This window comes from Pholis gunnellus, assembly GCF_910591455.1.
Source record: "Pholis gunnellus genome assembly, chromosome: 19".
Taxonomy (NCBI): domain Eukaryota; kingdom Metazoa; phylum Chordata; class Actinopteri; order Perciformes; family Pholidae; genus Pholis; species Pholis gunnellus.
This window is the reverse complement of record NC_136546.1, coordinates 13,200,584-13,228,328: the sequence shown is the minus strand read 5'-3', so window position 1 is coordinate 13,228,328 and position 27,745 is coordinate 13,200,584. Positions and strand designations below refer to the sequence as shown.

Below are 27,745 nucleotides of genomic sequence, written 5' to 3'. Positions count from 1 at the left end.
ATATTTGGCAATTTCTACATTAAAGGTGCGGATTACTTCTCTTGTCAGCCCAGTGCTGTGTTCAGATAAGTTTGTTGGTGAAGTTCTGGTGCAGCAGAGATAGTGAGAGTGAGGCCAATTTGAACACCAGAAGAAAACCGAAGGAGGAAAAGAAGTGACGGCTACACAAAACGCTTCTTTGTGTGGATCTCAATTGTTTTTATTATAGAAAAAAAAAATAACAATTAGAGTTCAGCTTTTCTTTTTGTCTTGTTCCCACACACTCGCCCACACATCCTCATTCTAAGATCCAACAAACGCACCGCACAAATCCAGAGACCTCTGCAACGGTCTTCCGGTTATTGTTGTGCTTTGTGTTCTAGATACAATCACATCAGGGTTCAACTGCAGGGAACAGCACATCCCATCTCCTTTATTACTGACAGTCCACTGCTCATTATTTCTGTTTAAGCAGCTCCAATGGCCCCCCCTCTTAAATAGTCACTTACTGTCAATGAGGCAGGATTTTTCATCTACCTGCCCCGTTAAACATCGTGTATCAATTTCCTTAAATTCATGTTCTGCTGAGTGATTTGTGCAGAATATTGTAACCTGGAAAGGTTGTCTAATAGCAGGGAGGGGATCACCGATAGGACCATGAAGACGGGGGTCATGATGAGTCAAGAAGCTGACCTGCAGCCAACAACACTGCCACTACGAGGTAGAACACGGAGAGCCTCTGGAGGCAGTTCACTCTGCCTCCTCTTCACGGCTGAGGTTATCACAGGCCAGGAGAGGAAGAGCAGGAGGATAAGTAGGAGCACGAATTTCGGCTTTGCAGCAAAAGGTCAGGCAAGATAAGAGAAGTCTGTCGGGGAACAGCCGTGCTTTAACAGGAATTTGTGCTCCGATTTGAAACTCCATGTTGAACAAACATGTACATTTCCATTGAGAAGCTGCTCCAGTCAAGATAAAGTTGTTTTTTTCAGTCTGGCTTCCCTCAAGGCTTCCACTCCGTGTTCACCCAGCTCAGGGTGTAAGCACTGCTGGCGTTCAGGACATTCTTATGCAGAAAGATGTGAGGTTTGGCCGGGTCGCTGTTGACGCGGAAGAGGCGGAAGTTTGCGTGCTCGAGTTCCTTGAGCAGGCTGAACCAGTACCGCACCACGGACGGGTCATCACCAGCCACCTCAAAGCCCGCCCAGTGAAGGTGAAGCTCCATCAACAGCTGACCCACCGAGTCCAGAACTCCTTCCAGCACCAAATTCTCCAAAATCTTCCACTCTGCGCTCTCCATATCTGCCTTCAGTACATCCACCTAAAACGGGGGAGAAAAAAAAAACACATTTTGATGTTTTTCTTCTTCAGGTAATAAATGAGTTCTTTTATAACACTGGTATTACCCTTAACTGTGTGGAATTATTCAACGCAAAAGCTATTAAAGGATGAAAAGGAGTGAGTGAAGCTTGGCCTTTGTTCGTGCTTTAGCGATGTTGATGATGGATTGAGCGAGAGAGCAGCCTGACAAGGCCTGCTGTGTCGGAGCATAGAGGAAATGCTTCATAAGATGAATGTTAATAGCACCCTTAGGTCATATTCATATGAGGAGACTTGTGCATGCCCAAAGTTTAATGCACATCTTCAGGATCCCTCTTAAGTCTTCTGGATTGCTAAAGATGTCCATTGTCCGACCTTTATGTCTTTAAAAGTCTATTTGGAGACGGTGCTTTTATTCCATCTCGGCCCAATGTCTCAGCTAGTACATCATGTTGTCACTGAATTAGTAGCGATAAGACCTGAGGAGAGATTTAGATTAAAAGACTTATCAGAAAGGGGCCCGGGGTAATGAAGTAATGATTATTACTTTAAAGATAACATGAGATACTAGCTAAAGGAAATTCATAGTGCTCTGTCTTTTTTCAATTGTGGGAAACGCTCAAATATCTGCAGCTAAACTCAGAACATCATCAGTCGCCATCTGACAGCTCAAGTATTAAAGTGACCATGAAATTCCTTTACAGCTGATGCCTTTGGTGACGCTACAGAATTCCCAGGCCTAATTAGTGGAACCGAAACAAGTCTGAAATTCTCAAAGAGCAACTCCAAATGTTGTCCCCTATCCTCCCTCTGGGCCTCAACGCTCTCCCGAGCATATATGTTGCTTAATTGGACAGAAACCTCCTGAAGGAAAATGATATGGCATCATCAAGAGGTGATGTATTAACTTTGTCTCTAATGCCAGTGGCTTTTATTATGCGTCATGCTGTGTTTGTGTGCATTTGTTATTGTTGGATGTTGTTTAGAGCATATGGCCTCATTCTTTCTAGCTTTTGTTTCTCCACATGAATTGCCTGTCCGCCTCAACGGTCCCTGATCCAATGCTACCAATATGAACTGTCTGCATCCCTGGCGACACTCCTGTCTGGTGTGAGTAAAGTCCATATGGTGTTGGAGCTTTGGAAAGATGACTCTGCTCTACCGCTGTGCAGCGTGAACATCGCTAAATGGTCCTTAACTGTGCCTGGAAGGAAATTAGATGATGACCGTTTCCTTGTGGTTGGAGAGCAAAGTAAGATGTTTTATGTCAAAACCAAATTCACCTTCTAGTATCTCTAAAGGTCATTAATTAACACGTCATAACTTGTTTAATTTATTCCCACAAAAAACAAATCTAACAATAGCAATTGGTTTTATGAAATGTTATATGCTGCAGGGATGGTGTATTTTTTTTTGGGCCAATCCGAAACTTAGCATCACACTGGTGCTCTTGAGAGAAAAAATTAAATTGGATTTTTCCATTGCATTTTGGATAATTGCCAAAATTAAGCTCTAAATGTATAATATTTTATGCACAATGTCTTTGCACTCTACAGAAATTGCTGCCATCCACTGCTGAGGATTTAATGTCAGAGTGCTGCAAACAGTCTTCTTACCCATAAGGCAAATATTTCCTCTCCTCCAAGTGCCTCGCACAGTATGTGATCAAAATACACATGGTAATTATGTCAGTAAAGCATCCTCAGGATTAGGCAGCATTTTGGGACACATTTTAATTTCGAGACTCTTTTGATGAAAAGTTGTCTGAGTCTTTGTAAACAAACAGGTTTTCCGATTTGAGAAAATAACTTTAAATGGAAGTTTACACTTCGGTTTGTTAATTGGCCTCAAATGTGTTTATTTCATGGCGGACAAATCCTAGCTATTAACAAGACGATTATTTAATGTCTCCTTTTGTTCCACGTGATTAGTCTTGTCACAATAATTCAACTGTTCCAGAGAGACAAACATTACAGCTTATCTGACCTTTATTATTATTATATATTTTGTATGCTTTCATTAGTGAGCCTGCCACAAGAGAGCAGATCACAATTGAAGATATTTTATATATTACACATCCGAGAGGTTTGCTGATTCGGTGCTTTTGGAAACACCTTAACAGCAGCTTTGACATCGAGGCAGAGCCTCACAAGGCATCTTGACAGAGACACAGCAGAAGCTGTCTTTACACTCACCTCTGTTTTCAGTTTGTACTTTTTATTTTGTGCTTACTTCCGGTGCAGCTCACTCAATCAATCAATTCATTAAAGTATCTCTACACATCTTTTGTTACAGACGTTCATGGTTCCCAGATGATGTATCCTACTGACTTTAGTGAGACACTAACTTTTCCTCCAGCGCCACCAGATACAAGATTGTGAACATGGTCAACTTTTTAACAGCGAAACATTAGCGTGTTAGCATTGCCATTGTGAGCATGTTAGCATGCTGATGTTAGCATTAAGTTCAAAGCACTGCTATGCTTAAGTACAGCTGCACAAGTGACAGCGTTTACTACAAAACACCCTCATCCATTAGTGTCGACTGATTGATTACATTCAATTATTACCTTGACTGCAGGAATGGGCCCTTTGTTCATAAAATGAAAAGGTTATAAAGATGGAGGTATATTGTGCTTGTTTTCTACCTCTTGGTAATTTGGCAGTGCTTCATTCCATTAAGTATGATAGTACCGCTGCCAGTGCTGATACTGCTGTATGTTCCACTTACCAACATGATCAATGGTCCAATATGCAGTTTCTCTCTATCAATGAGATGTGAATTTCTGCTCCTGACATTTGTCCTCGTGGTAACAATGACTGTATCTCAGCTGGTCACCAGAGCTCAGTGAATGAGTCATCTTTGTAGTTTTTAACGAATACAGATAAGAAATGCTGCACAAATGCATATTTTGACCTTTCCAAGTTGACTCTATTTCTTCACTGCTGCTTTTTCCCGTCACAGAGGCTGGGCGACAGCCTTTGAGAAGAAGCTGTCCTGCTGCTGTTGCTGCTTGCTCTTCTGGCACACTGTGTACTTGCATTAAAACCTCATTACAAGGATGTGTGCGTGGCTTCGCATTTAAAACAGGTGGATACTGTCATCCATGAAACAGGATGGTGTACAAACCCACCCACATAAACGCATATGCGCACCAACGGTTATTTATTCATATCCTGTCACACAATCAGAACATCTTAATATCTTCCCAAGTCCCTTTAATGAGCCGTTATGCTTTGTATTGTATCTCAATGAAACCGATCCTGGTTAGATAAAGGTCAAACAAATGTGAGTTTCCTCAGAGAAAACAAAACAGCCTGACTGACATTCAGCTGTGTCTTCATTACCTATGTAAGAGAAGCTTGGCTTCTTTGAATAATCACTCAGCCTTTTCCTAAACGGGCATGTTTGTTGGATCTATGACTGTGTGTATTAGTATGCATGCTATACGTGTGCTTTTGGTGTGTGCATATGATTGATCTTGTATGCAGATCCCTATCTGATGAGGTGGAACACAATCCTGGGGGGCTTTAAAAGAGGTAACATTCAGTATGATAATATTCAAAGGAGGAAAACTGAATTATATATGTGTGTTTATCCACCTGGAGCCTGAGACATGATGGGCTGTATTATGTTGTGGGATGCGCTGGAATGGGCCGGTGCCTGAAACCTCTCACTGACACAGGAAGAAGAATCCCTTTCATATGGTTCCAGGTGATTTTAAAATGGCAGAATACTTCAAATGGATATTATAGCCTTGTTGAGACCTTGTTGTATACAATCCCACTTACGCTCTACCTCTTACCTGTCTGTGTCCAAAGTCATTAAGGATGGTGGCCAGTTTCTTCGTGTTGGCGTACTGACGCTGGGCGACAATGGCCGGGTTAGGATCCCTCCAGTCTACAGAGAGCCGGTGAAGCCACATTTCAGCCTGCTGCAGGTGAGGCTGCTTCAGACTGGGATCAAAGCAGTGGACCTCACATCCTGCCCGTGCGAGAGATCGCTCCAGGGACCGATCATCTACACCCAACCTGCAGCGCACACAACACAAGACAATCGGGTATAATACTTATTAATACTAATGCCAAAATATCCACAGAGTGATGATCAGATGGGCACCAAGGCCAATGGCTCACTACACAGTAGGAGGTCTTCTTCTTTTATTCCAACGTAAACTGAGCTTAAACTGTAAATGTATTGTAATACTGTTTGGGAAAGACAAAAGGTTTCATGTAACACCCAAACATCTTCTGTGTGACATGAAGAAACATGATTTATGACACACGTGGTCTTAATGTTGAGAAACATCAGCACAATGTCAAATACAATGGATACTGAAATACTGAATTCTCATAATAAAATGTCACACAGAGACAGAAATACAGAGAAGCTGCATATCAAACACCACACCACGTCACTGTGACCCTGACTTCACCTGCCCACTTAAAAGCCAAGAAATAAATAACTAAGAGCAGACTGCTTCCTCATTTTGAAATATGATGAGTGAATCTAAGTAGACGGACACATTTCGCTGTATTTCTCTTGCTCTCCTGCGCCTCACTTTCCCACTCCCTCTTTCACGGCTATTCTCTCTTTATCTCACCCCTCCCTTCTCTAATTCTGCAATTTTCTCCTTTTCTTCCTTCTTCAGTCACTGTCTCCGCATTCCCTCGTGCCTAGTTTGTGCTGCGGCTGTATTCTGTAATTGCGGCAGAGGGAGTACATTTTTACAGTACATGTCTTTTACAGATGAGTCACCGGGTCTCCACATGCATCCCACGAGCAGGGAGATAAGAGATGCATAGATGGGAGAGATTGAGATGCAACAAGACATCTCTTTTTACCGCACTAAATATTTCATATTCTTCCCTGAGAGTTTCCCCATTCTCTCTGGCGCGGTGTTTCAGCCAGGAATCACTGCAGCGACACTTTAGACAACTGTCAGGGGGGACTACTTGATTACTGATGGAGTCGTGGGGTTCACTGTGCTGAAAAAGAAGGGTCTCTACTAGCTGTAATATCCTCTCTCATGAGACTACAGCGTTCTAGAGAGGTAACTCTCAAATAGTTGACTAGAATGTCCTGGCAACAAGATGTGAAGTGTGTGTGTGTGAGATGAGTGACAAATGAACAGAGCCCTTGGTCCGCCTGTCCTCGCAATGAACTATAATGTCAACAGTCTCCGGATGTTGTGAAGCTCAGAGGAGAGACTGGTTAACAAAGGCCGGGTGGTCTGGGAAACGATCTGCTCTTTCTCTTTCAAATTCTCCTTGTACGTTCACAGTTGGAACTTCTATTATCTAATCTAATCGAATAATTTATGTTCCCTTTGTGTCAAATACCATGGCGTTCTCAAAATATTCTCCACGACTGTCTGTCTCTCCTCCCTCGCTCTCTCGTTCTCCACCGTGCTCCTATTCCCCTTCCTTCATCGCACATTGCATCTTATTAACATGTGCATGATTAATGTGGGATGTGTTAGCCTATATAAGTGCTCCAAATTGGATCCATTTTTGTTTTGCTACATGGCCTACAGGCTGCAGGAAATTCTATTTGAGCATTTCTTTGAACTGTCTCACCCAAATGGAATACAGTTATCATGAATGTTATTAATCACACCTGTGCTTTATTTCTCCTGTGAGAAGATCTATTTGGTTACTACAAAGTCATCCTAAAACTACTTTTATATTTCAGTGCAGTGTATGAACATGCCGCATATGCTCTACTGTTTAGGACATTTCGACACTGTTCAAGCTATTTATGTTTGTTTTTGTAAAAGCATCTAAATGTTTTTTTTTTGCATTTCCGGAATCCTGTATTGCTGCCTTCGAGGACACACACACACAATTCCATAAGCTCTAAGCTAAATGAAGGTACTGCATAGCCTTGGCTTCAGTCAAAGATACACCTACGCTTAGCTCAGTTACTGAAATAACACTGAAGACAAAAACATCCTCCCTCACTGAATAAAAGCTGGGAACTCTGACAAAATAATTGTTAATCACACCAGCCACAATTCTAATGATAATTATTATTTTCTTTGGAGGCTAAAGAGAACAAAGGGGCAGCGTCTGGAGCCACTAGTGGCAGCTATATGGTTAAAGTGCAGCAGACTGAATGCACAAGTTTCAATGCCTGCTTTGATTGGTCAGAGTTGTTATTTTTATAACAATGGATGATTCATCCTCTCAGACGATCTGTCGGTTATGTGAGCATCTGATCTGTTACTTCATGAGGAGAAAAAATAATGTAGGATCAAAAAAGATTGAAACTGGTATCGGAGGAGGAAGAAGGACGAGAGAGGTAAGCTAGAGTACGAGAGGTGAAAGGTGGATAGCTGGTCTTTCATGTGGAAAAACAGCCAGCGAACCCCCCCCCCATCCACCAACACCTGACAGACCAATCAGAGAACAGCTGCTCATCCTGCTTAGGCACAGCCGTCCACGGCTCGTTAAACTGCATGCAAATGAGACGTATCAACCGTACACACGCACACAAAATAAGCACGCAGGAGTACACACACGACTGTACAGTCGTCCTACTGCACTGAGTTCAACAGTGGACACACACACTTAATAGTATTTGACATTTCTATTAAAGTAGTTATGTGCAGCAGTGGAGTTTAGTAGGGGGATTTGTGAGTCTCCTGGTACAGCGGAGAGCAGAAGTCTCCTGAGAATAGGATACTCAGCATACCTGGCATATATTCAAGAGCATGACCATGGTGTGCGTGTGCATGTGTGTGTGTGTGTGTGTGCATGTACTATGAATCTAGGTCAGATAAGGGACATGGGAAGGAGAAGATCATTTGACGTATCCAGAAAAGTGGAACTTCAGTGAGCAGCTTGCCTTGTTAAACTGCTGTACTAACTGGGCTCTTAGGACTTTTCTTTTGTCACTCCTGAAGTATCTATTTGTCATAGAATTTCATTTTTTAGGTCGACTCATTGTCTAAGCGTGGATTGAATTCCTTCCGGAGGTCTTAATGGATCAGTTAGACAGAAGGAAAAATGGTAATGTGACGTTCGCTGACCTGAAAATTAGAGCGGTGAGTCACATTTTCCCAAGCTGATATTCAGGTCAAATGTTTGCATAAATAACTGAGTGGACGCATAATATTATTTTTGGTGAATGCCCATGTAGCTTGCCTGCATGAGCGACTTCCCATCAGTCAGCCAGAGGATATCAGATATGTTTTTCTCGAATGCCTCCATTTGACCCCTGAGCCCCACCATAGAGAGGCGGGAAGTCATAAAAAGCAGCCCCCCCACCCCATCTCCATCCCTCCCACATCAGTATCTGTACCCTGCCTGCCTTCATGCCAGCACACCTGTGCTGTCTTTCAACAGTCCAATTAATAAACTCCCTCCTCACTCCTGCAGAAAAATCCTGCAGCACCTCAGCACAGCGGAGGCCCAGCAGGGCAGAAACCGGGCCGAGCTGATCCACGACGCAAAGCCCAACTGGGAGTGATTGGCTCTCCAATCTTAAGGTCAAATACCTTGGTGGCCATGGCTGACTCCATTCAAGATTACTTGCCAATCAAATTGCCCAGAATACACAAAGAAATAGAAACCTAAGCGATACAAGAAAAGTGAATCTTTCTACTCCGTCAGAGATAGACAGATCCTGAATAAATATAGGCTCAGTGACCAATTAGTCATTGAAATTGGAAGACATAAAAAGACTAGGCCAACAGGGTACGTGGAGACAGAGATACTCCTCTTCTATTGTGTGGGAAATAGCCTTCATTCTTTGAAGAAATAGTGAGTGAAACCCCAGAATTTCTCCTCTTAGAAGAAAATTGTCATGGGTGAAATGACAACAGCAGCAATTGTGACTAGCTATATCGCAGCCTGTCACAGAACCAGATGCTCTGCAGATGACTACACTGACTACAGATGCAGTACATGACAGCTTGTCTCAAAGCTAATAACGTAGCTTTTTTGTATAACTGATTACATTTAGGGTTGGGTGTTAGAATAAAAGATGAACATGTGGTGGTGAGTGTGACGTTCGAGTTAGGGAATTAATGTCTTCAGTGGACGGCATATGGAAGTGTTTGTCTGTACGCACCCAAAAGAGTACACCCTGCAGTGTTTGCCTTGTATCCTGTGGGTCAGGCTGTACTTGGGGTCCAGACATGCAGCCCAGGCAGCTTTGGTCCCCTCCTGAGCAGCTTCCTCACCGGCCAGCGATGCACACGACACCTAAACACATAAAGACATATTATAACAGCCAATTCCGATTGTGAGAACCAGAGTTTCTCATCAATCAAGCTTATGCCGTTATGTTGTTCCCTGGCTCAAACTGTGAGTCCTGTATTGTAAATGTAATGTACAATCTGGGGGGAAAAAAGCAATGAATGGAGTCCCAGTAAGTGTAAACAATCCCACCAGCATTTAAAAGCCAAGAGTGGCGCTCTCAGGAACAGTCCTAATGTGATGAACATCTTTTCCTCAAAATATCTTAGCACAGATGCGATAACTCACTGGAGACTGCTACTGAATTTGACCTTGGGCTAGTGTGTGTGTGTGGGCCTCAGTGTTGAACAACGTTATGCATACTATTCATCACGATGCGCAGCTGGGGAAGATGCATCAGCAGCACTGCCAAGTCGCTCAGCAGTAGAGTGAGAGACTGAAGAGAGAGAGGAGATTGAAGTTTTCCTTTTTCATATGTACTTTATATGCGGAAAATTCCAAACAGGGAATGCAGGTCGAGTGTTTATGTGGGCATGTTTTGGTAAGATATGCACTTGCATAAACTATTTACATACAGACAGTAAACATGTGCATACGTGTCAGCGTGTTGATTGTGTGTATATCTGCGGTTTTACGAGGGACTAAGCTTCAGCACAGGACCCTCTGCTCAAATGTTTGATGTCTAATTTCTTTAAGCTCCGTCTACGGCGGAGAGTCAGTTTGCAGAGGGAGGAACAATGTTGGCTCAGACATGATTATATGAAACATAAATCTACGGTTCTACTGTACACCATTCTTGTGTAAACGAGATATGACGTGTATAAGTTTGTGTGAACGTCCTTGTATTATTACTTACTTTGTATTATCTAACACTAACCGTTTACAGAGTTCTCTCAGGTTAAGCAATGAAGCAAGGAGAAATAATAATTGCTTTCGAAAAGTATTCTGTTGCCAGGGAACGATTAGCACTGTATGCCAGCCTCTTATAAACCCACATCTGTTGTTAACTTAAAAATGTCATTTGACACTTGTATTTGTGCATGTTTAAATTCCCTTGTGAAGGGAGTTAGTTTATTGCAGCTTCAAAAAAAACCGCTTAGGCATCGTTTCCTTGCTCTGGCCAAACATGGTAGTCCAGATGTCCCTATCGTCAGCAACATTTTTTGCCTCCTCTTGGGAGCTCCTGAGGCATTTCCCAGCCAGATGAGATATAATTTCTCCAGCGTGTTCTAGGTTCATCCCCGGGGACGAGCCCGGTAAACCTCCAGAGGAAGGTGCCCAGGAGCCGCCTGGATCAGATGGCTCTTTTTTTTTATTCAAAGGAGAGGCGACTCTCCTCCAATTTCCCTCAACATGTCTGAGCTCCTTATCCTATCTCTGAGGTTGAGCCCTGCCAACCTATGGAGGAAACTCATTTTGGTTGTTTGTATCCGCGATCTCATTCTTTGGTCGCTACCCAAAGTTCATGACCAGAGGTGAGGGTTGGAAACGAAGATCGGCTGCTAAACCCACTCCCAGCCCATATGGAGCAATCCACCGTCACTTTTCTGATGAAGCCGACAGAACCCATCATCTGCAAAAAGGAGAGAAGCAATTCTGAGGTCCCTAAACAGCACACTCTCCTCCCTCGGCTGCGCCTTGTGATTCACAGCTAAAACCGGTGGTAAGGGACAATCCTGGTGGAGCCCAACACCCACTGAAAATGTGTTTGACTCATGGAGAGTACAGATGCAGCTCTCACTCCTGTTATATAAGGAATGGATGGCTCATACTAACACGCTTTCTCCAAGTCCTCAAAACACATGTGGACTGGATGGGCAAACTCCCATGACCTCTCTGCTAATCTTGCAAGGTTAAAGAGCTGGTCCACTGTTCCACCACCACCAGGACCGAATGCCCATTGCTCCTCCTAGAGCAATCGTGTAGGTCTTTCACAGTTCGGTACCAGGTCCCCTCTAAACAGCGTTTAGTGACAGGTCAGAATGGGACCAGCTGAGTCAAGTGCAGTATTTGCACCTGATGCGTATTTGTTGCAAAAGGCACAATAATTGTGCTGTGCATGTGGGTGGCACAATCATGTATTTAAATCGATTTGGAACACGCTTCATTATGGTTGTCATTGTTAATGTGTTCTAGCTGAAAGCATTCATCAGAGCACAATGCACAGTGTGCAATGAAATGCAAAATCACTCTTGATTATTTTGCCACTTCACATCTGCGGGCTAGGCATTGAACTGATGACTGCTGAACACTGTTTCACTGAATACTTCAAATGTACCTGTTTTCATTCAGCACACATTATAATGAATGAACGGTACCTTTGTTTTGAAGCTAATGAGAAAAAAAATATACCAAAAAGTATATTTTATGTTGTTAAAAAAAGACTTTTATAGAGACACTTCCTCTTATCTGTGTGTGTGCTGGTGCATGCATGCATGCATGCAAGATACACTGACTCCTATTGATTGGGCAGTTGTGTCGCAGGCCATCTCTCTGAGTAACAGCTCCACCAGGCACTGTGTCAGTCAGCATTACAGCTGAAGATGCTGCTATGCCCCCTCCAACTCCCTCCACCCTTTCCTGTCAGTGTGTATGATGGACAGTTCCCTTCAACAGCTTCCCACAAACACACACTTACACACAAATACTCAGACAATCCCTTTCTCTCTGCTCTTGTCCTTGTCTCTTCCGCTCACACACACAAAAAACACCCGCAGAAGTGGCTGCACACACGTGTTCACACACACACACACACACACACACACACACACACACACACACACACACACACACGCACACACACACAACCCAAGGCTAATTCATTATGAGCTGAATGTCTGCTGTGAAAGATATAGAACGTTTGCTCAGTCATTTGGAGTGGGGTACTCTGTGTTCTCGTTATATTGTGTGAGGGGAAAAAGACAAGTTGACGATTCATCCCCAAGACAATTTCTTTACAATAAAAACAGCAGCACATGTAATCCAAAAAATGTCCCTCTATGTTTTGGAAAGTGAAAATGAAACTATGTCTTTGCATTACCTTCACAATCGGGACAAGGGCACCCGAATTACAGGCTTTCTCAATCCCTCAATATTTCTCAAATTATGATGCTGAACATCTTAATCGATTTATAGTAATTTAATACTGACATAAACCAACAAACAAACCACAACATCTCATTGATTAAATATGGATAGAGGGGCTCTGAGTTTCATCTGTATGGTAATCAATAGAGTAATGAATGATGTGTGTGCTGTCGAGCAGGACGACTGAGCTGAATGTAAAAGAGGTGCCAGTGTCGCTCAGTCATTGGCTGATAGTTACAGGCTCACTCTGATATACACAACAACGACCTGTCAAAATAATGCACTATCTGGCCTTAAAAAGCAACAACTACTCTGATTATCTGTCCTCAAATTACAGTCTTAATTCTACATTAATGCATCTGGTTACAGGGTTTAGTTCACCTTAAGTTAAAGCAGCACACGTTTTAGGATGGTGTGTTCCCTGATGGAAAATAACTGGTAGCAAAGCATCAAGTACAGCCAATATCACAAATAATAAAATACAGAAAAGCAAAAAAGACACCACATTAACAGTGGCTCAAGGTAAACACTGAGTAACCAGGGACTTGTAGGCCAAGAATTGTGCAGTTATGACTCACTGAACTTACGGCTCTTGTCAAAAAACAAGTTTTTTGTTCCCTGTGAAGACTTATTCGGATTGTCTGTGCATAAAAGCAGCAGTGTTAACAGGGCCAAGACACTTTCCACTTTCATAATACTGTTGCATCTTAATATCTGCTCTGCAAATCTTTTATATCGGATTGTACTGTTCTTATTTGTTGTACTTTATTTGGCCAGTCAGCAGTGGTAGGAAATGCACTTACTGCAGTTACGTTCCATCACAGCAAGTGACAACATTTATTTGTAATATTATACATGGTCCCTTACACGTTCATGAAATAAATTCAGTAGTTATATACAACTGGAGCTTTAGACAGTACGAATTCAAACAACGATGACTCACTTGGGGTGTTGTGATGTAGTTGAGGAACCTTTTAGCTTCTTCCTCCAGAGTATGACTCTCACCGGCCCAGGGCTCCAAGTCTATATGCCACCGAGGAGTCTGTAGTGGAGCGCACACACACACACACACACACACACACACACGTACGTGATTATTATCAAACGAATGGAGCATGACAATTGAAAATTAATTAACGTCAAAGTAGGCCAATCAAAGAAATCCAGTGCAAGGACGACAACAAAGGGAGCTTTATTCTTCCAGGTATTGTAACCCACTTGTGTATACTGATGGAACTAGGTCACAATGTGCTCAGTGGAGGATTTTTCTCCCCCAATCTGTGTGTTAGTGACAAATAAGCAGCTTAAGTTGATTTCCATTGTTATTTTAGTAAAAATTGAGCTGCTATTTATTCTCATGCATTCTGCGCCGCAAGGTATACAGGTGAAAAAAATCCAAATGTCGAAAGTCCGGCTGTGTTTCGGAGCGGAAAAATAAGACTTACTTCCCCGTCAGTTGGCTATAGCAGCTCAGCGCTGCTGTGTTATCACATTCCTAAAACCTGGCAGAGCTCTGCTTTACAGCCTGCTTCATTTCTACAGGAATGTGTCTGTTTATGATTAGAGGAGAGGCAGTGAGATGGAGAGAGAAGAAAGAGAGGATCCGAGAAGCCAGCCACATCTTGCCTGCTCCATTTCTTTGTATCTCCCCTTACAGGGGTGTAACATAAGGATCCATTTGCTGGTTGCACAATAAGTTCTCGGGTCAAACACATGGCCCAATTTCATTAGCATCCCCGGTACAAATTATCCTGGGTGATTTCACGACAGAGTGCGGCCTTGCCTGGGACGCTCCTGCCTTCATCAGTATTTTATGGGCACTGCAGTTTCAGATTTTCCGTGGTGTTGCCACAGATCAATTTGGGGCTTAGCGAAACAGATCATGTTTGGGTCTGTTTGATGCTGTGGGCACATCTGGTGAGCAATCTGTAAAGCGCACAATGATGACAACAGGTCTGTTTCGGAAAATAATTTTGTGTTGTAACTCACACCCATGTTTCCATGACTCCAATCACATATTTTCTCTCTCTCTCTTTCTTTCTCTTTCTCTCTCTCTCTCTCTCTCTCTCTCTCTCTCTCTCTCTCTCTCGCGCGCTATAAAAACTTGACATTTGGCAACATCAACATACATATTACCCAGCAATCATCATTGCATTATTCACACTATTTGCTTTCTCTTTCTCTTTCTCTCTCTCTCTCTCTCTCTCTCCCTCTCTCTCTCTCTCTCTCTCTCTCCCCCTCTCTCTCTCTCTCTCTCTACTCACCCACTGCTGCCCATCATTTTAGCTTCGTGATTGCAGGCTCAGCACAATAGCTCAGCCACTTTGCTTCACAATGACACTGTTGATTTCAACAAAAGTGGCTTAGTGTGATTTCATAATTGAGATAGTGTACAGGTCAACTCTCTCATATTTAATTCATGATACAAGCCAGTGGGTTGTTTACATACTGTAGAGTTCAATTCATTACAATCTTTATCTGCGTGGAAATTAAGAAAACATGCCGCCAAAACATCACATATAAACACACAGTATGTGGATTTGCTATGCAAGGGCTGTCTTTTCCTCCTCAATGCACATGTACAACCACACTCTTGTGAATGACCTATGGCAGCACCATGTGTGTCATTTCCTCTCCCAGTGATGCTGATCCTGGATCCACGCAACACTATTCACTGTTTGGCATTCAGCCTTTAATCGATTTGTGGCATGTCAAAACATCTGAATGCTTGCCGGGCTTCAATTCTTCCCCTCCTCTCTCCATCATGTCATCCCTCTATTTCCTTTTCTGTCTTTCCTCCTCTGGCTCCTACACTCTGCGTCTCAGTATAAAATAATTGCAACAACATAATCACCCTGCAGGAAAAATAGGGTGATGGATCTGCACAGGTGGGTTTCAGTCTATCGCTTTTGTTTTCTGCAGTTTGATTTTCTGCAGTTTGAGTGTTGCAGGGCACACACTTACCTTACTTACCTCACCACTTATACTTTGGACAAAACATCACAACGTAATGCTCTTGTTGACCCTCGCCACACAACAGAGAGCTCAATCAAATTATTGTATGGATATTTAATTTTCTCCTTCAACTTTTGACCTACGACTATGCCTCCACAGTTCCTCCATAAAAGTTTGATTCAGATCTCATAGCAAAAAAACCCTTAAATGTGAAGGCCACATTGGTCCAAAAATGCAGCAGTGAGGCCAGGGGAGTTTTACAGGCACGTAAAGAATGCATGTTGGTCTGTTATTTACACTTAGACGAATAACATCTACCTTTCGGCATCTACTTGTCTAATAACTGCCCTTTTCAACTCCTTACAGAGTCCTTCCTGCAAAGCGCTATCAGGCCCCGTACATCAGCCTGGTACAGGTTGGGACAGGACTGCTGATCGGGTGGCAGATATCTGGGACAATGGACTCATGGGGATTTAGGAAGAAAAAGTGGAGAAGAAAAGGACAGAGTGTGGGTGAAATGCATACACATTCTCCCTGAAATGCATGGCAGAGAAGGAATGGAAATATTGGCATATTTTGGCAACGGAATCCTAGTTTAAAGACTTAACTGGAAACTCAGGTTTTCAATCCATGTCTGTTTTCCTCGCGGGCTGCAATTATTTTCTTTTCATGTGAGGTTATTCGGTGAAAAACATATGCAACCTTTATCTAACGACACGTTCGTTTTTTGCTGCATGTGCTAAAAACTGACATCCAATATAGATATTTTGTGTGTGTCTATGCGTGCATTAAACTATACACGTCTATGAGCTCCTACAAACTGCTGAATCATCACTTAGCTGAGATGAGATTAGTCTTAAGCCCCATGTTCAGTCAAGCAACAACAAGTCATCAGCGCCTCAGGGACAGCCGAGGTAAGCAGTGTTAATAACAAACACAGAACATCACTCAGAACTGTCGAGCCTCAGCTGTTTATCCCTTAATCCCGTGACATTAGATGCAGCAACCTCCTCCTTAGCATTTCAGGTAGTTGCCTTGACATGAATGGATTAATGGACAATGGAAATTACTGATTTAGTTGGTATGACATTAGAAAAGGCTACTTCTTTTATAGAGACACTTGTGAAGGAAATGTATATTTAAACATTTGAAAAAGTATGAACACTGAAAGAAGTTTTAATGGAAGTGCTGAAGATTCAAGATCCAGTTGAGCTTCAAACAATGAGGCAAAAGTTTCCAAAAAAAAAGTATTTGTGTGTTTGCAGCTGAACATTTTCACTGAAAGAAGTTGATGTTTTAGAGTGAGTGCCGAGTGAAGTTGAAAGCTCGGTTTACCTTCAAGCACTGAAAGGAGTTGAAATGTCAGTTTAAGAGCAAGTGATGAATTGAATTTGAAGGATCAGTTGAAGTGGAGGTCTTCAAAGAAATTAGTACCAGTTAGTACCAGTTCAAATGTACAAACCGAAATCTGTTGGTGTAATAACATTGGAATTGTCAGTTGTCAGCTGATGTCAGTTGAGGTATTTGCTTCAGTTGTGGTAGTTTTTTTTAGTTCAAAGGTGACAGTCTGAGACTTGAAAGGGTTTGACATGTCATTTGAACTGTAAGCATCGACATGAGTTGAAGTGTCACTTGAAGTGTGATCACTGACAGCAGATTAACTCTCGGTTAAATAAGGAGATGATTAATTGGATTTAACTGCAGACAAAGTTAGTAGAACAACGTCAGGGATACAATGGAACTGAATTGTTTTCTATCAGACTTTTATCCTGATACACTTGCCCTTCCTTTTCCTTTTATTTCCTTGCCCCCCCTTTTGATTGCTCTGTTGCATGTCTCAATGGAGCAGGATGTGTTAGTGGATCTGTGCCTCTCAGCCTGGTGTGAGAGAAGTGTGAGCAGCCAGGCCAAGCATGCATAATCCCCTGGGGAGAAGAGGATGGATGGGTGGACAAGAGATGACTGGATAAAACAAGAGAGGACGGTCTGCCAGAACAATGAAGGAGGGTGAGAAGAAGGGACGTAGAGGGGGGAGATGGACTTGTAAACAGAGGAGGAAATGTGCCTCATTGTGAAGGAAGAAGAAGAGTTCTACACCTGTATATGGGTTTACACCAAGAATAAAAAAAAAAGTCAATACATAACGATTGATGACTGTGTGGTCAGAGCATCTCAGAGGACACAGGCAGTGTGCTTGAGTAAACAAATTGTCTCTGGTGTATGAAATGTCACAGAGGAGCCAGCCACAGGTGAGCAGTGTCTGTCCATTTGGAAACCATAAGGCCACAGACAAAGTGCTGCCAAGTCGGCCCCGTCTGTTGGTCGAGTGCCAAGGTGGCTGAGTGTCAGACCTGCTGCTCATTTAGCTTTTTTGCGATTACCGCAAACGCTTCCGAGACGTACCACCAAGCTGTGCAGTCAAGAGGTCAAAGCTTTCAGTTCAACACCGTGTGGAATATTATTTTAACACTATGGAGTGTCTTGAAGTTGGGAGATGCTCCTTGACAGGCTATATTTTCTTGACAGCTTGGGTAGAAACCGAATAGCACCTAGCATCTGTGCCAAATGAAGGTCAAGACATGCCATGGACAAGTGGGCAGACAGAGAAGTTGTGGTTGAATGAAACAGCAGGTGGCTGATTCACATTAGCCTCCCTCTGATTTATAGGAGATGCTGAACCCAGTTGAGAGACTTTATCAGAGACGTGTGCTCCATGGGGGCTGTGCTAATGCGTTTTTGCAGGAAATATGAAGAAAGATTCAATATTTTGTTTTTGTGACGCTGAGAGCTTTGGTTTAATGTAACATTTATCACAAGGTAAAGAGCTTTATTGCTTTTACAAACAAAACACAATCATATTTAAGGCAAAAGCAATTTCCCAGTATTTTCTTTATTAGGAAATAAAACCTACTTAATCTTTACATAACTGCATCTACAGACCGGTGTGCAATCATTGGATATTTCCCCTCATAGTAAATACTTGATACATGAAAATACTGGCCATACCAATTGGCTAAAAATGAGGAATAAAAACTAGGCAAAAGAGGATCTACCGCGTTGCTGCTGAAATACTCAGAAATCACATAGAAGACATTAGTACATCATAATGTTTGGACTGTGTGTATAGTTATAATGACATGATAATGGATGGTGACTAGTAGAACTGGACATGGAGCTGAGATCACACACATTGCATCTGCCAGAAGTCATTCATCCTGTGAGAATTCAAGTGAGAATTGATGACAACAAAAGACAGATGATTAGATTTTACACTCATTGTTGTCGGCTATATGCAAAGTTTGCAAAGCAAAAGAGTATCCGACAGGTTTGATCTAGTGGTCGGAACAGACACCTGCTGCACTCTGGGTATTTAGAACATAGGTCTCAGCATATTATGTTATATCAGTTAGTGACGGATCAAAAAGATAGAGGATTATTATATCAAGAGCAAAATAAAATCTGTATATCGAAAGGATTGATACTGACAGCATGACTGTAGTTGTGAACAGGATAATCACAAAGAATCTGCCTTACTGAGCTCTATCGTTCTGACTAATCTGCTAGATTGGGGAGACTGGCAGTCGGATCAGACCCATCTGTTTCGGTTTTCTGCAGTGTCATCTCTATTCCTCTGGCAGGCCGGGCTCGCTGGCCAATCCCAGCTCGCTGGCAGAGTACAGTGAGAGACAGAGAGGGTATAACAGAATTAAAGCGGAGGATTACGCTGATCTTTTTTAATAAAGGCAGTAATCTCAGAAGAGTTTAGCCTCAGTCTCAAAGGCATCTGACAAACCCACATCTGGTATGCCTCTACTAGAAAGAGAGAAAAGAGAAAGAAAGTTGCAAAACGACTCTAGCAATCCTAGTTTATTGTAAAGTGGGGGAGTTGAATTAACCTCTGAATATTGTTTGACATTGAGGCTTTGCATTCATTGTTACATTACAGCACACACACACACACACACTCTCATTCGTCATTCTGCACACAACTTGGCAGTAGCACCATCTGCCCACGTGTTGTAAATCAAAGCTGATCGAAGACCTGCGTGAGCCTATTCTCGCTCAGCACTTTAAGCCATCGCCTACATGGTACCGTCTTGCCAATGCGAAGCATTTGCATTTTTTTCCTGTTTTTTGTTCCAGGTACATCTTTACAAGCATACTCAATATACTGTGCCTTTAATTTCACAAGGAGTACCGTGACAGACAACTAAATGTCAGATAAGAGGACACTTTATGAGTTGAATGAAACATAAATTCATTAGATAATGGTTGCAAAAAAGGACAGGGTAGATACATTTTTTCGTTTTAAAACCCCGTTTTAAAACGAAAATGATCTCCATCCACTTGGCCGTTTCAGCTCCGTTTTAGAATTCATTTCCGTCCACACTAGCAAGCCTGAAAACTAATAAAGACCTCTCGTTTATTGGCACAAATGAAACGGTTGTGATTGCGGCCTATTTCCAGCACTGTCTTTAAACAAAGACAGACATTTGTGCACTCCACAGCAGGAGCGTGTGATGGAAAGACATTCAGTTGTAAGGCTGTGAAGATAGCAGCTGTCATTTAATACAGGTATGCATGTAGCTGATAGAAGCACAACAACATAACAAAGCCACGGTGGGAGATTTACAAGGATTGAAATGGTCGTGTAGGGGATGCAACTCGGACAAAAGGTGATTGACACAGTTGATGACACGATGCTGGCTGATTTGCTCGTGTCTTGTTTGAATCAGTGCCCTCTTGGCCAGCATGTTAACAGACAGATGCGGTCTTATTGTTAGCAGGCTTCCTGGACAGTATCCCAGATGTGAGATCTGAGTGTGATGTCGAGTTGGGAAGAGCAGAAAGAGCCCGCTGAGCACCATATGACATTCATTTCCTGAGACGGAGCAGAAATATCATCATCCTTTTACTTTTCTTGCCAATTTGTTTCTTGCACATAAATTAAATTCTAAATATGAAAATGGTAATGAATTGAAAGATATGGCAAGGGGGTTGTATATTCAAGCCTTGTCATAGCATAATTGTCAATTTTCGTGTTTGTTTTGTGAGATTAGAGTCCTGCCAACATTATTACTGAGCAGTGGTGTCTCCACAAGCACCCCACTTGTGTTTGTGTTTATAATTTAATCTCCCTTCTCTGTGCCTTCCTCTCCATATGTTTTCCATTCTCATTAACACGCAGTATCAGCTATCAAATAGATGTACTGAGTGAGAGACAGAAAGGCAGAAATATGATTTTCAAGGTGTTTTAGATATGGCTTCGAGCAACAAAAAGCTCTTTAAACGATTGCTCCTGATGTTCACTGGCCCTCTCTGTTGCTTTGTGCCGTCTGTTGTTTTTGTAACCAGACACATGTGGCTTAGGTGCACGGCAAATGCCTCTGAAATGGATTTCTGCTACGCAAACAAACCGCAGGCTTTTTGGTGGCACACAAAGTGACATTTGCTAGAAGTAGGTATTCATGGTGAGCGTGAGTGCATGTGTACATGGATGGGGCAGTGAAATTGAGTGGTAAAGATGGGAGCGAGCGATTTCAGAGGTCAATGCACTCATTCATATAAGCTGGGAGGGAGACTGAGAACTTTCTGGAATGTTCCAGACAAGGCGTCCATGTCTGAGGGGAGTATTGTGAGATGGAGGCTCTGGACTTGACAGTCTGACACTGACTTTTCCCCCCTTCAGTGGGAGTCTTTGTCCGATACAAGTTAGCGCACACAACAGACCCACTGTTTGTTCAGTCAATAACATTTAGAGCATTAAGTGGCTTCTGTTTCTCCATCTGCAACATATGGTTTTGATCTTCTTGGTTGAGGAAAGGCTTGTATGGATCTGCATTTAAAAGTAGCGACCAGACGCTTTCAGGTCTCAACTATGGCCTCAGACTTTTTTCTCTGCCTAGTTTCACATTCAAATAAAAAACAAACGCATCCACAATGTTTCTACATTATGACCGAAAAAAAGTAGTAACATCTTCTCAGCTCCAGATACCCTCTCAGCTGTTGCTCTTGTTTAAAAAGTGTGTAAACCCTTGCTCAAGGTGATCAAATATTCATATTATTGTAAGTTTGACGAGAAGGAGTGATTGATTATCTGAAAGGTCTCTCTGTGCTTCTTCCCCCCGTAACTTGGCAAAGATTCCAGGCCGGCTTGTTTTCCTTAGTTGGACTTGGTTACTAATCTAGCATTGAGCAAGCAAAGCTGTGTGCATGTGTAGAGCAGGTTTACCCCTCCTGGGTGGCTGGTGTGTGCATAAGGGGTGATGCAACGCTACTGCAGTTATATGAAATATGATCCAAAAATATTGGAAATCAAAGAGCTCGCATGTCTAAACATATGTATTTCATCTGCCTGGAGTGATAACACCTTGTTCATGTAAGCTGCTTTCAAGGTGCCTGTGATCCTAACATCCTAGCTGGTTAGTTTGCACTTGTTTTTAACAACAATTAAAAGATATTCCGCATGTTTTTAATTCTACAGTACCTTACGTGACAATTGCAGACAACCTTAAAGCAATAGTTTGACATTTTGACAATAAGCTTAATTTGCTTTTTTTTTGCTGAGAGTCACATGAGAAGATCAATATCATACTGGAGTGGTATCATTGTTTTCATCATAGTCTCTGCTAGACAGCAAATCTCCCAAAATGTTGAGCTGTTCCATTTGGGCTTTTAAGGGAAAATGAGGAATATATTTTCATTTCAGTCTCTGGCACTCTAGCTATATATATATATATTTATATATATATATATATATATATATATATATATATATATATATATATATATATATATATATTATAAACAATTCAGTTACAGCTTCACTGACTAAATAATTCACTATGTGGTGAATAAACACACATGTTTTTGCTTCGATAAATGTCACATCAAAACGCCATGAATTTTCTTGGTCATGAAGGCTTTTGTATTATGAGTCAATAGAAGTGTGTAAACAACCCAAGTTGGGACGGCAGCTGCACTAGGCGCTGTTTGCAATAGATGACATTTTCAGCTCAAGAACAGAAAGTTGAGTGTGACCCAGGTGACATGTCAGCTTCCAAGCCCTTGATTCCTTGTGACTCACTGGTTCCTCAGATCATCCAGCCAGAGGTTAAAGATGCCTGAGAACTGACTCCAGTCACACCTTTGGGATTACAGAAGGCAACCTTCAAATTCTTCTCTAACGGCCTCTCTCTCTCTCGCTCTATCTATCTCTCTCTCTCTCTCTCTCTCTCTCGCTCTCTCTCTCTTCCTCTCGTTCTGTTGAGCCGAGGTCTTTTAGCTTTCCAAGACATGACCAAGGTCACCGGGTTTCTGCATTAGAAATTCCACTGGGGAACCAATACTGACTGGCAGCGGTTGGCTCAGACATCACAAAGTGGCTTTTTCTTTTTCTGGTTTTATCCCAACACTGAACTAATCAACGTTCAGGTGCAACTAATCAGTACTTGCCTTGCAGATAGATTAACTTGTGTCCCATCTAATTAAAAGAAATCATTTGATTTAAAGTGCAGGCTGCTCTGGCTTATTAGTGTTTATCGGTGGAATCAATTAATGCCATCAAAAGTATTCTGATTTATCCAAACAGAGTGCTGGAGTCAACTCAAAGGCCATTGCTGTGTTTATTTAATTCCCCTCTGCTGGATCATTTAAAAAGGAAAAGATGAGTATTGCATGGTCTTGTGTTTCATGTTATAAAATCTTCTAAAACTGGGAGTCTTGGTCTGAAAGGCTGCATGGTTCCACTTCGCTTCTCTGTTGTGATCTATGTGCCGCCTGCCTGTGGGCTTTGATGTTGAGTGGGTGTGACATGTGAATGGCAGCTGACCTATCTGGGACAAACCTCCGAGTGAGTTCAAGACAGAATTTCTGTAGAATCACACATTCACAGAACCGTCACATCTGAAATGGGATGCTGTGGAGAGCAGGCAGGGAGAATATGCCATGAAAGGGCTGTATACCTGTGTCACAGTTAAATATTCAGAAATCATTTCTACACAAATTTGGAGAGATTTTTGTGTTTAGTTTCTTTCAGGTGATTCAAGTAAAGAGCAAAGAATAAATCACTTCCAAGCTACTAACTGAACATATTGGGCCTCATGCAAGAATCACTCGGACTAACAGTTTCCTTCTTCAGTGGTTCATACGAGTGATTTTGCCACATTACAAGTTGTTCAGACCTGTCATAGGAATCACGTGCATTTAGTTAAATGTGTAATTTGTGATTTTGGGCTATACAAAAATGAATTGAATTGAATTGAATAGATGAATGGTTCTTCACATGCCGGTTTATGCGAGTCGCAGTCCAGGGGACCATCTTCCGTTGCGATGTCTGACAGTGCAACGTCACCTATTATAGAACGTGTTCTTTCATCCTTCTCCGTGATAGAGACTTCCCCTTGACCCCCTCCCCGTTGTTCATCAATTGCCTTTCTGTGACAATAAAAGGTTTGTTTTTTTAAGGCAATTTTCATATCGTACCATTTCTTCTTTATTCCATTGACATTTTTAATCCTCCATATCTATCTGCTGGGAGGCTTGAAGCCAGTAAATATTAAGATCTGAGTCTGTGTGGATTTCACTGCAGCTCGTGAGAGACCAGCAGTGAGAGACATGAGTTCATTCTGGTCCAGGTCATCGGAGAGTTCTTTGAGATGACCCAGCCTCGTCTCAGAATGTCAATAGAGGTCACCTCTGCTGACCTAATTTATTCATTCTAGATATTGATTTGTACAATAATTCAGAATATACATCTTTGGTACTTGCTTCTCTCATCCAACCAGGGTAATAGCGGCACTTCCGCTCCCACCAACGGCAGTAGGTGAGTGTCGGAGGCATAGTCATGCAAAGTAGCATATGGCGTCATCTGGTGACGTCTGGCGACTTTTTAAGCTGCCGGCAGCTACTTGTCTTTTCCGAAGCTTTTAGTAGTTTTCAGCAGGAAAGATAGAAATATGTTGGAGTGCGTCACTGTGACTTAGGGGCGGTAGTCTGTTTATTACTGTGTTAAAGTCAAAAGGCTGAGTCATCAGTGCATGCTGTTCCTGCTCTTTATCTTTCTCTCTTTCTCTCCCTTCATCATCGCTGCTGCTGTTTGGCGCAACACATTTCACGTCTGTGTATAATTTAACTAGTCATCCCTCTCCTCGTTTCCCCAGCGGGGAAGAAAGGCTGCAAGAGGTAAATGATTAAAGAGGATGTGTGTGAGTGTATTCCCGTGGATGTCTGACAGCTAAGAGATTAGATTTCCTTTATTGGTTATTACTAAAACAGTCCCTTAAGCTCTCCATCTCTCTCAGTCTCTCGCTGAATTTGTCAGCAACAGTATGTCCTGTCACATATCGACGCTACAGTTCCTTGAATGCCTTTCTGAATGATTTTTCTCTTCTCAAAGTAAAAATAAAATCCTGAACTTTTGCCATTTTCAAACGGCAGCAGAGAGAACAGAGCAGCTGGTGTGGTGTTTGCGAAGCTGTGTCACTGTGTAGTTAGTTGTTGGCATGCCATCAAAATGGCATCAATCAACCACATAATGTGAAAGAGAAAATGTTATGATTGAGACAGAAATAAAACTCCATATGTAACCATAAACAGGTGATAAAACCTAATCAACATTTCTTAGAAGAAGAATAAAGAGTGTCTCCAACCACAATACAACTGTTTGGTGGATTATATTAAATGTATAATAATAACAATTTGACTTGTCTTGTACTAATAGTACTAATTTCCACAATGTGTTGACAGCAGAAACCAGATGCCAAACATCATGGCAGGCTAACGGAAATACGAAATAAAGCATGTTGTGCCCTTTTCAATGGCATGCCAAACAAGAAGGCCCGCAGACCCTCTCATTTTTACAGCAGTACACTGCAACTCTATTCTAAACAAACCCATTGATATGACCCAGACGATCTGAAATCAATGAGTGCATAGCATGGCATCATGGACACAGCTTTATAAAGATATAACTTCAGGCTATAAAGGTTATTTTTCCACCTTGCAAACTGATAACTGAGCTTCTCTAGGATTGTTCTCTTGAATCTTTCCGTTGCTATTCATCAAGATCACTGGAGGCGTCCTCATCATCTTCCTTGCTGAGCAACTGTCCTGCTTTCCATCCCATTATTTCATCTGCGGCGCATTAATATGTGCCGAGAGGAGAGAGCAGGCTGTGAGCTAGTGAGCACCCGGGGAAAAGAGACAGAGAGAGAAAGAGAGAGAGAGAGAGAGAGAGAGAGAGAGAGGGAGAGAGAGAGAGAGAGGGAGAGAGAAGTTAAAGGAAGAGAGAAAATATATATGGGTTAGAAGTGTGAGGCGAGGCTGAAGTTTTAAATTGAAACAGACAGGAGAGATAAAAAAGCAAGAGGGAGGATGAGAGCACGAACATCGGGGACAAGGTAACATGACAGAGCAACAGCGCAACCGTGATCTTCGAGATGAGAGACTAAAGCAAGAAATAGCGAGAAGGGGTGTAGGTAGAAGAGATATCGAGAGAGAGAGAGAGTTAAATGGCTGTAGCATATGACACATAAATTTCATCAGGGCCCCTTCAGGGCAACTTATGTGACAAACTTTGTGTCGAGCATATGGTGGTATGTAATATTGATGGCACACAAGTGTCCATCCCTCGATGTGGCATAAAAGCCTTGCAGTGATTTTAAAACAGCATTTAAGAAGCTGTCGCTCCTCAGTCTCGTTGGTTTAAGTCATTAAAGATTTAAAGACAAGCATTTGTTGCCCCAAAGTATCAGGAAGAAGACTCAGTGGAGAAGAGGAAATCGGGGATTGAAAGAGAGAAGAATGTCAAGGAAAGACAGATTTGTGTGTGTGTGTGTGTGGGAGTGTGGGAGGGTTGATGGAAAATGGAAGTGAAAGGGAACAAAAGGGAGATGGATGGATGCAGAGATCAAATGACAAAATAGAGGTTAGAGCACATAGCTGAGAAAATCAAAGAGAAAAAATAAAAGGCATGAAGAGACACAGAAAGTAGGTGTTGTGTTATGCCAGTGCTTTACCACACCCTGTAGGTTAAGGGTTAAGCCCCTTTAGAGTGGAGTGTGTTGTGTGTGTGTGTGTGTGTGGATAGCTGTGTTTGCTCCAATAGGCATTACATGAATGGCTCTTTGTTAGACTTGACTCTGTGTAGATTTGCCACTGATACGAAACAGCCAGCGTGGAGGGTTTCTTGGTTGTATTTTGGGTTAAACTCACACCTGTTTGAAATTGTATACATCTATCAAAAAAAAAAAGAAGTGACAAACTCTGTATCAACTTCAGCAGTTGAGAAGCATTTCAGAAGTGCTCATTGAACAGGCATTGATTCTGCTGCCTGTTCTTCCTTCATCACCCTCCTGAGATTACTGAGCTTTAATCCAGTGCCTCAGAGACGGAGTGAAAGCTCCTTTAGTGAGCCGCTCTGTCTTCTACTACACTGATTTAGGATCAGATAACCTTACAAGAATATTAATCGCAGCAATTAAGAACTCAAACGTTGATGGGTTATCGCACATACCTTTCTGTGCGGGCGGAGAGGTGCGCAGCACGGTGGTGAGGGCTCCTCTCCGTCTTCGTCCCTCTTCCTAGCTTGGCTGTCCTTCTTTAGTGTTCGAACATAAGAGATTCTCCTTTTAATGCTTCTGTCCTGCTCCTCTGCTTCTAGTTTGGTTCTGCTTTGTTGGCCCCAGTCCTGACTAGACTGGGTGGGACGTCCCACGGGAGTAGGTGCTCCCCGCCAACTTGTCTCCAGGTAAACATGAACGCACACACACACAGCAGTGAGCAGAACACCCAAACGCAGCAGCAATCCCCGGGTGAGACGCTCTCTGCCCATGTCCATCCACTATTTTGTCCTTTCTGTCCCTCTGGCTCGCTTCAGTCCATCTCCTCAAGTAGAAGTTTTGTTTTTCCCTTTGCTGTTTCTATCCCATTCTTCCTCTCCCTCTTGTCAAAGAGTTGTTCTTTCCTTCTCTTCTCTTCTCTTCTCATCCAGCCTCTCCTTCCCTTCAAGTTTAAAGTCCACCATAAGACCCAGTAAGTAAATGAAACTCACGCATGTCAAGAACACCTCTGCTCATGAACCATTGCACATGTGTGAGCCGACATGAATGAACCTGAATTATTTTGTGCATGCCAGTGTATGTCATGAGGCTCGGCAAGGAGATTCAAAAGTACAATGTGTGCCGCCCTCTTGAAAACTTTGG

At 42.4% G+C, this 27,745-nt stretch overlaps 1 protein-coding gene across 1 annotated transcript; it reads right to left on the bottom strand.

Annotated features, from left to right (window-relative positions):
- Positions 1–201: 201 nt before the first annotated feature.
- mettl24 (methyltransferase like 24) lies at positions 202–27,620 on the bottom strand. The gene is made up of 5 exons (XM_079180354.1): positions 27,058–27,620; positions 13,531–13,629; positions 9,373–9,506; positions 5,102–5,327; positions 202–1,297 (listed from the first exon to the last, which is right to left on the bottom strand). Exons 1-5 carry the CDS (start codon positions 27,379–27,381, stop codon positions 980–982), a joined length of 1,101 nt encoding a protein of 366 aa, XP_079036480.1. The 5' UTR covers positions 27,382–27,620; the 3' UTR covers positions 202–979.
- Positions 27,621–27,745: the final 125 nt, after the last annotated feature.

Excerpts from the sequence above, each read along its gene's own strand:
- mettl24 (XM_079180354.1), bottom strand. The coding sequence starts at position 27,381 with ATGGACATGGGCAGAGAGCGTCTCACCCGGGGATTGCTGCTGCGTTTG. Across the intron at positions 13,630-27,057 it reads CTCTCCGCCCGCACAGAAAG|ACTCCTCGGTGGCATATAGA; the intron begins GTATGTGCGATA and ends GCTCCACTACAG. Across the intron at positions 1,298-5,101 it reads ATGACTTTGGACACAGACAG|GTGGATGTACTGAAGGCAGA; the intron begins GTAAGAGGTAGA and ends CCCCCGTTTTAG.